The sequence below is a fragment of the Dama dama genome, chromosome 5 (assembly GCF_033118175.1).
Source record: "Dama dama isolate Ldn47 chromosome 5, ASM3311817v1, whole genome shotgun sequence".
Taxonomy (NCBI): domain Eukaryota; kingdom Metazoa; phylum Chordata; class Mammalia; order Artiodactyla; family Cervidae; genus Dama; species Dama dama.
In genome coordinates, this window is record NC_083685.1 from 114,273,794 (window position 1) to 114,286,158 (window position 12,365).

General features: G+C 56.4%; 1 protein-coding gene across 1 annotated transcript in view; it reads left to right on the forward strand.

Annotated features, from left to right (window-relative positions):
• The window catches only part of NMT1 (N-myristoyltransferase 1), a 29,601-nt gene extending 22,451 nt beyond the window's left edge, over positions 1-7,150 (forward strand). Inside the window, exons 7-12 of the mRNA XM_061144257.1 lie at positions 274-444; positions 1,274-1,382; positions 4,033-4,203; positions 4,788-4,955; positions 5,928-6,065; positions 6,775-7,150. Coding sequence (XP_061000240.1) covers positions 274-444; positions 1,274-1,382; positions 4,033-4,203; positions 4,788-4,955; positions 5,928-6,065; positions 6,775-6,795 — 778 coding nt within the window. The 3' untranslated portion in view covers positions 6,796-7,150. The remainder of the gene's footprint in view (positions 1-273; positions 445-1,273; positions 1,383-4,032; positions 4,204-4,787; positions 4,956-5,927; positions 6,066-6,774) is intronic.
• Positions 7,151-12,365: the final 5,215 nt, after the last annotated feature.

The window sequence follows — 12,365 nt, forward strand, 5'->3', positions numbered from 1 at the left end:
AGGAAGATGCTGGTGGTGCCTTAAATAAAGGCGTTTGCTTGAGTCCCACTTACCTTTGGAAGTAGAGTCTATGTTGAGGAGAGAGCGGGCTCCTTGCCTGGTGCAGCAGAGCAGGGCGACGGGAGGGCGTTCCAGTCCTGGCTGCTGAGCGCAGGTGGGGCCAGAACACGAACCTGTGCTGAGGGCCCCGCTCCCTACATGGGGCTCCTGTGCTTGAAGGCATGGCCTCGCCTGTTAAAAGCCTCAGCCCTGGATTTTCTCCTGACTCTGCAGAGAGAAGAAGATGGTAGAGATCAACTTCCTGTGTGTCCACAAGAAGCTGCGCTCCAAGAGAGTGGCTCCAGTCCTGATCCGTGAGATAACCCGGCGGGTTCACCTGGAGGGCATCTTCCAAGCTGTTTACACTGCCGGGGTGGTGTTACCAAAGCCTGTCGGCACCTGCAGGTAAAAACCTCTTCTCGGAAAGGTTCTCGAAATGGTGGCGTGCCCACTTTAGTTGGGGAGCTTGTGTCACCGTGAGTCACAGCTCAGCCTCTCAGCTCAGTGCATGGCCGAGAGCACCCGCTGCTCTGGTGTCTGAAAAGGTGGGTGGTGGTGCCCACAGGAGCCAGGTGGGGCACACGGGGAGTGAAGGGGAGCCTAGGAACGACGGCCTGCACAGTGCATGCCCTGTCCAAAGGGGTCAGGCTTTCTTAGCTCCTTCTGATTCCTGCCACGTGGAAATGGCAGGGGGTCAGTCTGCTGGGGTTTTGTTTTAAAGGATGAGCCCAAATCTGGTTCTTTATGGTAAATGGCCTATAGTTTTAAATGATTGGCTCAGTTCTGAATATTATGTGGGCCAAAGAGAGCATGTCTCATCTCTGTGTGAACCAAGCAAAACCTCTGCCTTCGAAAGTTCTTTGGAACAATTGAGTACGCTCTGCCTTAAGAACTTCTAAAGTGAAAACATCAGTTAGGTGCCAAAGAAGAGGGAGGCAGAGGCTGGATGTTCAGAGAACCTCAGGTCTTTTCCACTGACTTGATTCCCCGAGTGAAGACTACTGTCTCAAGACAGCTGCTGGTACGGAGGAGGGACTTGTGAACTTGAGAACGAAATTATGGGAAGATCTGTGACCGCTCTGTACTCACTGTGGCGGGGTGGTAGAGCTCCGGGGTGAGGCCGGCTCAAGTGGGGCCTGGCGGCTCTCTCACGCCACCTGCCGGCCGTCTGGAGAGGTCCTCTTAGTGTGACTTGCCACGGCCCTCTGAGGACAGGAGGTCTGTGTCCCCGCAGGTACTGGCATCGGTCCCTTAATCCCCGGAAGCTGATTGAAGTCAAGTTCTCCCACTTGAGCAGAAATATGACCATGCAGCGCACCATGAAGCTCTACCGACTGCCAGAGGCCAGTGGGGCCCCGGGTTCTGGGCAGGAGCCGGAGGGAGGGAGGGAGGCTGGGAGAGCCTGGCAGGGCCTGGGGCAGGAGCAGGGGGCTCTCTTACCACAAAAGCAGCCCAGCTCACAGTTTCCGGATTCCTAGCCTTTCCCTTTCTGTCCTTCTCTTATCTGTAGCGAGGGTTTTATTTTAGTTGGACTTCCTATTTTCCTGAGCCTGCACCTGGACTCACTTCTCTGCCGTCTGTTGGCAGACTCAGAGAACACCTAGTCTGTGATCTCAGCCTAAGGGAAGCACAGTGGAGAGAGGAATCCACTTGCTGTACTGCAGCGCATCCCAGGACCAGTGTGAACGAGCCACAGGGTGTCTGTTGCTCCCTCAGCCGAGTCAGGTGGAGGGTGGGTGACTGAGCCTGCAAGGGGAGCTGAGATTTCCAGGCTCCGTCCTCCTGCCCAGATGTTGCTGCTGAAGGACTGGGCAGCTTCAGTGAGCTGGTTTTCAACTCTGGGCCTTGGTTTGCCTGGTTTGCCAGTGAGGTGGATGCTCCTGGGTCTAAAGTCCTTTCTGTTCCCTCAGAGCCCCTCCAGGCAGGGTCAGCACAGTCAGTGGGTGCCTGCTGACCTGAGGGCTGACCCACCCCTGGCCGGGGGTCATCAGTGTCTAGTTGGGAGGGCCCGCTGCAGCACAGTTAGGCACTGCCCAAGAAAGCAGACTAGGGAGCCACGATGAGTGTCCCCTCCTTTCTGTTCTCATGATAGACTGGTCCCGCCTGCTAGGCAGACAGAGAGGGTTCTTTTCAGTGGTGTTGCAGCCAGGAGAATGTCTCTGGATCTCTGCCTGTGGGGAAGAACCCCAGCAGGGCTGCTTTTTCAGTCCAGGATTTGAGGTGTCACTGTGATCGGTGTCATATAGAAATAAGGTCAGTGAGTGTTCCCCAGCGACATCAGGTTTAGCAAGGAATTTTAACAGCTGGAGTTTCTGGAGCTGCAGTTTTAAAAGCAATTCCTGTTCCCCTGAGACTAACACAACTTTGTTACTCAACTGTGCTCCAGTATAAGCTTAAAAATAAAGCAGGTCTTACACTGGGAAGCGGTTGTGTCAGGCAGGGGCTGAGGTATATAAACCTGTTGTTATTTAGTCACAAAGCTGTGTCCCAACTCTTTTCTGACTCCATGGATTATAGCGTGCCAGGCTCCTCTGTCCATGAGATTTCCCAGGCAAGAATATTGGAGTGGGTTGCCATTTCCTTCTCCAGGGGTCGGCATTGAACCCTGTCTCCTGCATTGGCAGGCGGATTCTTTACCACTGAGCCACCAGGGAAGCCCCATATAAAGCTACTCCACCCCATTTTCAGATTTGGCTGACCTCACCTCAGATGGTAAAGAATATGCCTGCAATGCAGGAGACCCAGTTTCCATCCCTGGGTTGAGAAGATCCCCTGGAGAAAGGAATGGCTACCCACTCAGTATTCTTGCTTGGAGAATGGGCAGAAGAGGCTGGCAGGCTACAGTACATGGGGTTGCAGAGTTGGACACTATTGAGTGACTAACACTTTCATTTTTTTCACCTTTGTGTATTAAGCCCTTGGGGATGTTCCCTCAGCCACAGTATTTATTCCTGAGCATCACATGGCTTCTTTTCCACTGAAGCATTTTCTAAGGAGATGCAGCTGTGGAATGGGATTCTGGCAGGAGATTAAGTCCTGGGAATTTAATGCTTTTCTTCTGAATTTAACTGGCATCCTTGTCCTGCGAGGGGTGCTACTGGTACAACGGTGTCCTAGTAGACATCCCTAAGTGGGCACCCAGTGAAGACTCTGCTGGGCCCCCAGGCTTCCATGGTGCCTGTGGCTGGGTGCCTATCTGTGAAGTGCTCTAAGTCAGTAGGAGATGGAGGAGTGCAGAAAGAGATGAGCTGCAGTTGAGTGGGAGAAGGTTGTGAGGCTCGAAGGTGGGGAGCTAAGAAAGCCTTTGGGAGGCCCAGGAGCAGCTCTGGGCTGGACCCACCTCGGCACATCCATGCGTTGGCCAGGGCTTCTCCATCACGGCACCGTTGACACTTTGGGTCGGGTAATTGTTGGTCAAGGAGACCGCCCTGTATGTTGCAGAATGTTTACCAGCATCCCTGGTTTCTCCATGCCAGTAGCCACCCTCCCCCTAGTGTGACAACCAATAACATCTCCAAATATGGTCAGAGGTCCCCAGGGAGGCAAAATCGCTCCTGTTGAGCGCTCCTGGGCTAGAGAGACAGCCGATCATAGCTACTGCAGCCACTGGTTCCGAGGGCGGCTGGGCTTGGGCTCTGTGCTGGGGCGTTTGGAGCAGGCAGGGCTGTGATGGGCTGTGTTTTCTTAGGAAGCCGGCCTGGGCCATGTGGATAAGAGATTGATGCAACAGCCTTAGCCAAGGATGGCAGGCTTAACCAGCAGGGAGAGGGCCAGATTCACTGTGAGGGCGGGACTTGTGCTTGCGGACGTGGATGGGGTGAGAGGGAGCTGCCTAAGATGATCGAGGAGGCTCTCTTGAGGGCCTGCGAGGATAGACTCAGGGTCAGGGTAGGAAGGGAGACAGCATGAGGTTTTCGGTTCGTGTAGGACTTGAAAGGGAGCCAGGGCACTCATGGTCAGCATATCTCATGCTCTCTGATTTCTTTCTTCCAGACTCCCAAGACAGCTGGGCTGCGACCAATGGAAAAAAAGGACATTCCAGTAGTGCACCAGCTCCTCAGCCGGTACCTGAAGCAGTTCCACCTCACGCCTGTCATGAGCCAGGAGGAGGTGGAACACTGGTTCTACCCCCAGGAGAATATCATCGACACTTTTGTGGTGGAGGTGAGTGGGGACACGGGTTCTGGGCCTTTGCCCCATGGACAGGGAGGCGTTCTCCCTCAGTGACGGGTACCCCCAGGCTTGGTAACCAAAGAGCAGTTGACCAGAGAGTTGGCACCCTAGACTTCCCGGACCACCTCTGCTTGGTCTGCACTAAAGGCAGGAAGTTGTAGCTTGCATTTGCTAAAAAGAGCTCTTCTGGACCTGGCGTGAGCCCTTCATCTCTCCTTCCCCGCTGGTGACCCTGAGCAGAGAGAGCTGAGCCCCGCTTGGTCGGCTGAGCTCTGCTTGGTCTGGAGCTGTGGACGTTGGAGGGGCCATGAGCTGTGAGCAGGCCCTGGAGCTGCAGGCAGGGAAGGAGTGCGGCAGAGACAGCCCCCGGCCCAGCCTGGGTTTTCCTCCCAGCTCTGTCCTCAGGTTCCCTCTTGATGTGCTTTCTCTCTGCGTATCCTGTTTCAGTTTCCACCCATTCATCTGGAGGGGCAGAGCTGCCCGAGGGTGGCGAAGGGCAATGGGAACACTGTGTTCCCAGGCTGCACGGTCCCTGTGCTGGTGTGACCCTGCCTTCTTCATTATCTTCCCATCAGAACGCAAACGGGGAGGTGACTGATTTCCTGAGCTTTTATACACTTCCGTCCACCATCATGAACCACCCGACCCACAAGAGTCTGAAGGCTGCTTACTCTTTCTACAATGTTCACACTCAGACCCCTCTCCTAGACCTCATGAGCGATGCCCTCGTTCTCGCCAAAATGGTGAGGAGCCGACCAGAGGGGTGGGGCGGTGCTGAGCACGGCTCGCAGTAGCTGATTCTGGGCGGGGAGCTTCAAGGCCTCCTTGCCCTCCTGCTTCACTCTGGGAGCAGCCCAGCAGTTTCCAGCCAGCAGCTTAAAAACTAGGAGGGAGCAAGGAGTGTCCACACCAGGTGAAGGCATTGAACTCCTGATTTATTTCAATGAGTTTTATTCTCACGGGAGGTGCTGCCAAGGATCATGAATAGCCAGGCCTGCACGGGGAGGTGAGGGATTCTCCTTACGACCTCCCCAGCATGGGAATGGGGAGATTGGTGATGTCTGTTGTGGTGAGTCATCAGAGCCGCTGGCTGGAGAGCATGGCGGGGAGGGGCCCAGGTTTCTGTTTCACCTGAGAGGTCACCCGGCAGCCCTGCCCCATGGGGTCTACCTGCGCTTGGCCTGGCCCACTGTGCACCGGCCGCCAGTGACCATCCAGTCCCTGATCGGGTCTGTCACAGCCTCAGAGAAGCATGTCACATGTCAAAAAGTCCCTCGGTGCACCAAGGCCTGGGACTTGGGGCGTCAGGCGGTGAGGGAGCAGTGAGGCTTGTGGGAGTCACCTTCTCTCAGGAAAAGGTTCGGGGCTTGGTCTCCAGAGAGGACTCTGGAAGTTACAAGCATGTGTCAGGGAAGCGTAGCAAGAAGCAATGGGAGTGGCAGCCTGGACCCCGGGTGCACACATGTGTCCTCTGGGGGACGCTGCAGAGAGGCCAGGTAGGGTGACACTGGTGTGTCACGAGAACTGCCACTGGAGAGCAGGGCGCTGCCTGGGGTCTGGGTGTCCACAGAAGCAGCAGGCGCCTCTGAAGGCGGATCGCTGCCCTGGCCGCCTGCCCGCGGGGCGGTTCTGATACGACAGAAGAAAGAGGGCAGGAAGGTGAGGCGGTGTCCACCCGTCCTCACCTGTCCTTGTTTCTCCCTGCTGTCCCGCAGAAAGGGTTTGATGTGTTCAATGCACTGGATCTCATGGAGAACAAAACCTTCCTGGAGAAGCTCAAGTTCGGCATTGGGGATGGCAACCTACAGTATTACCTGTACAATTGGAAGTGCCCCAGCATGGGGGCGGAGAAGGTATGTACGTTCTGGGCAGCGCCCCAACCGCTCTCCCTGGCAGCTGGGCCCACGGCGGGGCTGGCCTGGGTCAGGTGTTGGCATCTGTAATAGAAGCAGGGCCTCGGGTCTGGGATCCAGCATCAGTCTGGGCCCTGGAAGAGTCCCCTCCCTCTGGTGGCCACGCGAGCAGGGGCAGTGTTCCCCTTTGAGCAGCAGGCGTGAGGGTGGCAGAGGGCACAGGCCCTTGAGCCACACGGAAGTGGGAAGGTTGTTTCCAGCCCCTCCTCCCAGCAGGTGAGCGGCCTCATCCAGTGGGACAGGGCTTTGGGACTGTCCCAGGACACTGGCCAGTCACATGCCCGTGGTCTGCCAGGAAGGGAGAGTCTGACTCGAGGGGCTGCCGCCCTCGCCCCAGCATGGCCCTTCCTCCACCAGCTCCAGAGGGCAGCTCAGGGCCAGGGGAATCCGACACCTAGAGGGTACCTGAGGGATGAACTGGAGTGCGGCCTGGTGCCCACCCAGTATTCCTCAGGGTGCCGCAGATAAAGGCTCTGATGTCTGAAGCATCAGGCAGAGGTCGAGTGAGCCCAGGGCTCACCGGAGTCTGCTCAGTCAGCACGGTGGTGCCCTGCAGACTCTGTCACTGGACCTTCAGGACTGGATGGGGAGTGGGGGAGTCCAGACAGCTGTTCCCTCAACTCTGCCTCTCCCCTCTTGGCTCTCCTAGGTTGGGCTGGTGTTACAGTAACCAATTGCCAGTGAGATTCTGGATAAAGCCACTGAGAATTACCAGGAAATGGAGCCCCACCACTTGTTGGTCCAATTTTCACAAACGTGAGAATCCCTGGCAAGGGGAGAGGAACTGAACCGGCTTTACAGACCGCCACTGAACTTGATGATTGCATTGCAATGGCGTAGGCTGCGAGATGCCATCTCTGGCCGTGTCTGGTCTCCCTGTTTTCCAATTAATCGCATCGTTATGCAGCCACGATCAAGGGAATGTAACTGCTGAAAACTAGCTCGTGATTGGCATATTATGGAGTTAACGGGTGAATAATAAAAGTATATATATATATTATATATATATATATAAATATTTTAAATATCTTTCATGTTCCAAATGTACAAGGATGTTTGGTCTCTAATGAAAAACTGAATCCAGATCATTCCTCAAAATTTGACTCTTAAGGCCAGTGCCCGACAAACACATATCGGTACCATTGAATTGTTTCCTTCTGAAAGCAGGCATGGACTTTTCTCAGGGGAGCAGGAGAAAGAGGATGTGGGAGGCTTACCCAGTCCCCCTTCTGAATCAGCTGGGTTGATTGGCTTGGTGATGGCAGCGTCGGGTGGAGGGGCTGTGCAGGGCTTTGGGGAGGGCTTGGCACTCTCTGGGAAGAGAAGGTGGAGTCCTGGCTGGGGCACACCTGACTCTGAGGTGCGCCTGCAGGGACTGAACCTTTTCTGCGTCCTGAACCTGCACAGCAGGGGTGACCTGTGAAAGCGCGTTTCATGAATCCAGTTCCCTCTTCTTGTCCTCTTGGCCTGCTCCCTGTAGGAAGTCATCCTGCCAACAACTGACTTTTACATCCAGGCTCTCTAGCCAACTGTTGCCAATCTTATACGACAGGGATAAGTCCTGTGAGATTGTTTTTCTACTGCCTGGGGTGACTGGCAGTATGAAGGGGACCTTTGACCTCCTTGTATAGCATCTGGGACCTTGTGGAGACTATGTCAGTGCAGGCCCTGCCTAGCTCATCTTAGAGCAAAGAACCAGGACCCTGATGCCCCCAGGATTGGTTGGGCAAGGATGGTGTGGGGCTGATACCCAGACCTCGGCCTCCAGCCCTGGGCTGGTGCCTTCCAGCCCATTAGCCATCTCTGCTCCTTTCCAAGACACACAGCCTGCAGGTCATGGCAGGGAGTGGTGGTGAGATGCCAGTCTGCATTTGGCAACAGACATGATTTCCTGTTGCTATTGTTGGAGTCTGATTTCCACTGATGATGTGTTGTGGATTTTTGCGGTGGTGATGGTGACTGATGCTGCCCGTGGCCCTCCAAATAATGGAGGCTCCAGTCACGTGACTGTCACGTAGACATTCCTCCGTTGTGCTCAGCCAAGTGGTTTGGGGAGGGTTGGGCTATGAATTGTCAGCAGCAGCAACCCACATCCAGACTTGTATGTAACTTTTGCTCTAGGAGGAGGTCAATGGGTGGATGGTGTGACGTGCAGGGTGGGGGGTTTCCTCGCTGCTTTTACCTCTGCTTGTAGAGGGAAGGAAGCCTTAGCCAGCAGGCCAGGCTCAGCCCAGCTGTGGGAACTGAAACCGTGTTCTGCGGGCCAGGAGGGCTATGTTACAGGCTGTGGGCTCTGGTGAGGTTTGCCAGAGACTGATTCTGCAGAGTGCCCAGAGCTGGAGGGGATCACGTGCTTAGTTGGGATGGGGCAATGCTGCCCCTGCCCAAGCAGGGCTGCTGGCCAGGCTTTCTGCAGACGGAGCCCCCAGCTCCACTGATCACACTTTCATCAGAGGCCTCTAGGGGGCCTCCTTTTTCCCCATTGTCCCTGTGCTGCAAACTGTAGGCCCCATCGTGGCTGACCTTTGACTCCAAGATACCCAGACCAAAGAAGCTGCTGTTCTCAGCAAGATGTGCACTGCATTCCACAGACAGCGGGAGTCGGAGAGGCAGGGGCTTGCCCACACAGCCTCACAGACATCAGACACATGGCATCCCACGGCCCAGAGCAGCCCACCCTGTGAGTGCTTCCAAAGATGTCAGAGAACAAAGTTCCCAACTCTCCCACTTAAGGCAGGACTGGAACTTGGACAGGCTCCCTGTCACAGGCTTGCCTAGCTCCGGGCCAGGTCCCGGCCTGAGCCGCCTCTGAAATTTGGGGTGCCTGACGGCCCCAGGAGTGAGCTTTACCTTGGTGACTGAAGTCATGGGATGGAAACTGTGAGGCCCGTGCCCGCTGTGGAAGAAACCGATCGCCTGGGGAGGTCCCAGTGTCTCCCTTCGAAACCCTGCAGTCTCTCCTTGGACTCTGCTGTGCCCTCTGTAGGGACCCTGCCCGCCTTCAGCACCACCCACAGGTCTGCAGGAGTCGGCTCGGTGGCTGCTCTTAGTCTCCTTTTTGCCCAAGCACTCCCTGGGTTCTTCACTCCACCCATTCCAGGACTTCTGGTCAGAGAGCTCAGAGAGAACCATTGCTTGGGGTTTGGGGCCTTGGAAGATGGTGGAGCTGTGACTGGCTTAAGCCAAACAAAGGGAAGACCCCAGGGCCTCCAAGCTCATCAGCTGGGACTTGCCTCGGGCCGCCACTCATAGTGGGCCTCGGGGGTGTGGCCTCGCCCTCTGCCTCCAGTGCTGGGCTTTCAGACTCTGTGTTCCTGATGTTTACCTCCGGCCTTTGGAATGACCCCACAGCACGGCCTCCTGTCTCCATATGAAGAGAGCTGGGGAGAAAGGAGGCCTCAGCTCTGGACTGAGGTCTGCACAGTGCTCGTGTCCCCCACGCACGCCTACTTCTGAAGATGCTGCTGTCTTGTTTGAAGGCCGGCCCACATCAAGCCACTGCAGCACCTAGGTTTATGGAAAATTTCAGGCCTTGCCTGCAACTCCGTTCTAACTGCTGTCACCCACTTGCTGGCTCACTTGAAGCCCAGGGTGGGTGTCCCAGTGCTCTTGAATTCTTTGCCCAAAGATGACCAGCATTTAACCAACTGAAGGGATGGCCCAAAGGCCTGGATAGCTTCACAGCTGCAGCCTGGGAGAGGGTGGCTGCTGGGCGGGGATGGGGCAGGGCGTATCTCTGGCCAGGGCCTTTCCACCCCGGGCTGCCTTCTTCAGGCCTGGCCCTCTGCCCTGGAACCAGAGGAGACCCAGGGCTTTGGGTTATTGCTGTCAGGGGAAGGCAGGCCTGCAAACAGACTGTCCCTAGGGAGGCTGTGGGGGAAGATTTCGTTTACTTCAGTTCAGTTCAAAAATACTGATTGACTGCCAGCTGGGCACCCGCATCCACGAACAGGGAACGGGGAAAGGGGAGGCTTCACCTTTGTGTCTTGGCTTTGCTCCGGGCTGTGGGAGGGGCATCCATTTCCGGGGTGGGGGAAGAAATACCAAATGCATTGTTGTTCTGCTTGGTACATCTCACTTGTTTCTAATAAAGGAAGCAGCTGAACACACCCTCCTGCCCTCTTGGTATTCCTCTGGTCAGCAGGTGGCAGTGGAACCCCAGAGTCCCCAGTCTGGGCCAGAGCCCTCTCGCCCTGCAACGAAGGCCCTCGTGACCAGAGACGCTTCTGAATACTTTCCTTTGGCAAGACTACCCTTTGAGGGCCAGCTTGGCTCTTTTTTCCCCTAACCTCTCCCACCCGCCAGCAAGGAGCCGGTACTGACTCGGGTTTACTCTGTGTAAGAGGAGCAGCTAGGCTCTGGGCCAGCACCCAGGGCCTTGGCAGAGCCGCCCCCTCGGTCCGGGTCAGCGTGGCTCCTCTGACAGAGGGCGCGGGCACCACCCCTCCCACTATCCAGATGTCATACCTCCCTTTGCCGGGCAGGAGCCAGGTGGTTCTTTTGAGCCACCTGGGGTGTTTTAATTATTATTTTCCTGACACACAGCATGTGGGATCTTAGTTCCCAGACTAGGGATCTAACCCGAACCCCCTGCATTGGAAACGCAGAGTCCTAACCACTGGACCGCCACAGAAGTCCCCTCCAGGGGTGCTTAACACTGCAAGCTGTCAGGTCCCACTGAACCCAGAAAATTTCCTGGGAAGGGCCTGAGGAACCATGTCTAAACTCCTCCCCGCCCCGACCCCTGTTCTCTTCCTGTGGACCTTTTCATTCATTCCCCCCGCCCATGGCTGGTGCCTCCAAGCCCCTTTCCAGGGAACCTGGGCCCTGAGCAGCAGCCTGAGAGGTCCTGCCCCTGGGATCATCCCTGAAACCTTTCCCTGACCCTCCCAGACCTACAGTTTATGTCTCTCCCCAAGCCGGGACCAGCTCGCTCCAGGCCTTCAGGGCTGGGGGAAAAAAAACAGCCCTGCGGGTGCTGTCCACCCAGCAGTCTTCAGAATTACCAGCTGTGTTTCTTCTTTGCCTTCACCTCCCATAATCAGTTTCTGTCAACTTTGTTGCCTTAAAGACTCTTCCCAGCTTTGGCGCTTTACTAGCCATAAACCCTTCCTCTTGCTGCATCAAACCAGAGATGAGAGGCAGGATGGGGGACTCAGTCTGGTGGCCAGGGTTCACCTAACACAGGAACCCCGGCCCAGATCCCAACCAGACCTGGCCCTGTGGGGGTAGGACACCTTTATTAGTTGCTCTTGACAGCCTCACACTGGACCTGGGGCCTCGCCCTGCCCCCACCGTGGGGCTGCAGCTTGGCTGCCTGGCTCTTCCGACAGCCCTAGGACTGTGCACCCAGACTACTGGCCCATTCCTTCATGGTTCCTGGATGGCGGGGGCGGGTGGAGGGGCGCATCTGGGCCACTCCAGGGTCTAGTGTCTTCTTTCAGATGCACAGATTCATCAGAACCAAAGGCCCTCCTCAGTGTAAACAGAGTAGGGTGAGGCCATCACTCTGCATCAGGTCCTGGGGTGGCAGGAAGGTGGAGACGGCCCAGCCCTGGGTTCTGCGGAGCAGCTTCCAGCCCAGCCCAGCCCAGCCCCAGGCCGCCCTCCGGGAAACGGGCACCAAGCTCTGTGCTTGTTCAGTGTTGGTCCTGCTGCTTCAAGGAACCCCAGACGCCAGGGCTCCACGCTTCATCCCAGAAAGTCACTCTCTGATGGATTTCCTCCAGATTCTGTCATCTGCGGTGTGGGCACGCTCTCCCAGCATCTCTAGGGGCGCCTGAGCCTAACCCTGCTTCTCAGGCTTTTGTCCAAAAAAGGCTGCTTGGCTGGTGGAAGGAGAGTCCCAGGTCTCTGGGATTCGTCTACTGAAGAGACAGGGGCCTCGAACCCAGCTGAGCCTGGAAAGGGGGGACTCTGAAGTCCCTGAGTCCTGTCCCCACCCCCTTTAGGGCTACCACACTTGCACCCTGGCAGAAGCCCTCCTTGCCCGCCCCCTCACCATTCCAGATCCCCGGTGTGTTTCTCGGGGGGTGGCCTTGTGAACTGTTGTCCTCACAGTCTTGTGATGCTGGCAGCAGCTCTGAGCCAAGAGAGGTCAGGGCTATTTTGAGCTGTGGCAGCCCCTCCAGTGCCCTGTCCATCTTAGACAAATGGCCCAGATGTGGGAAGAGGCCCAAGGGACACTCCCTCTGCCCCAGCCCTCCCCGAGGCCTGTGGATGTGGCCTCAGCGGTACTCA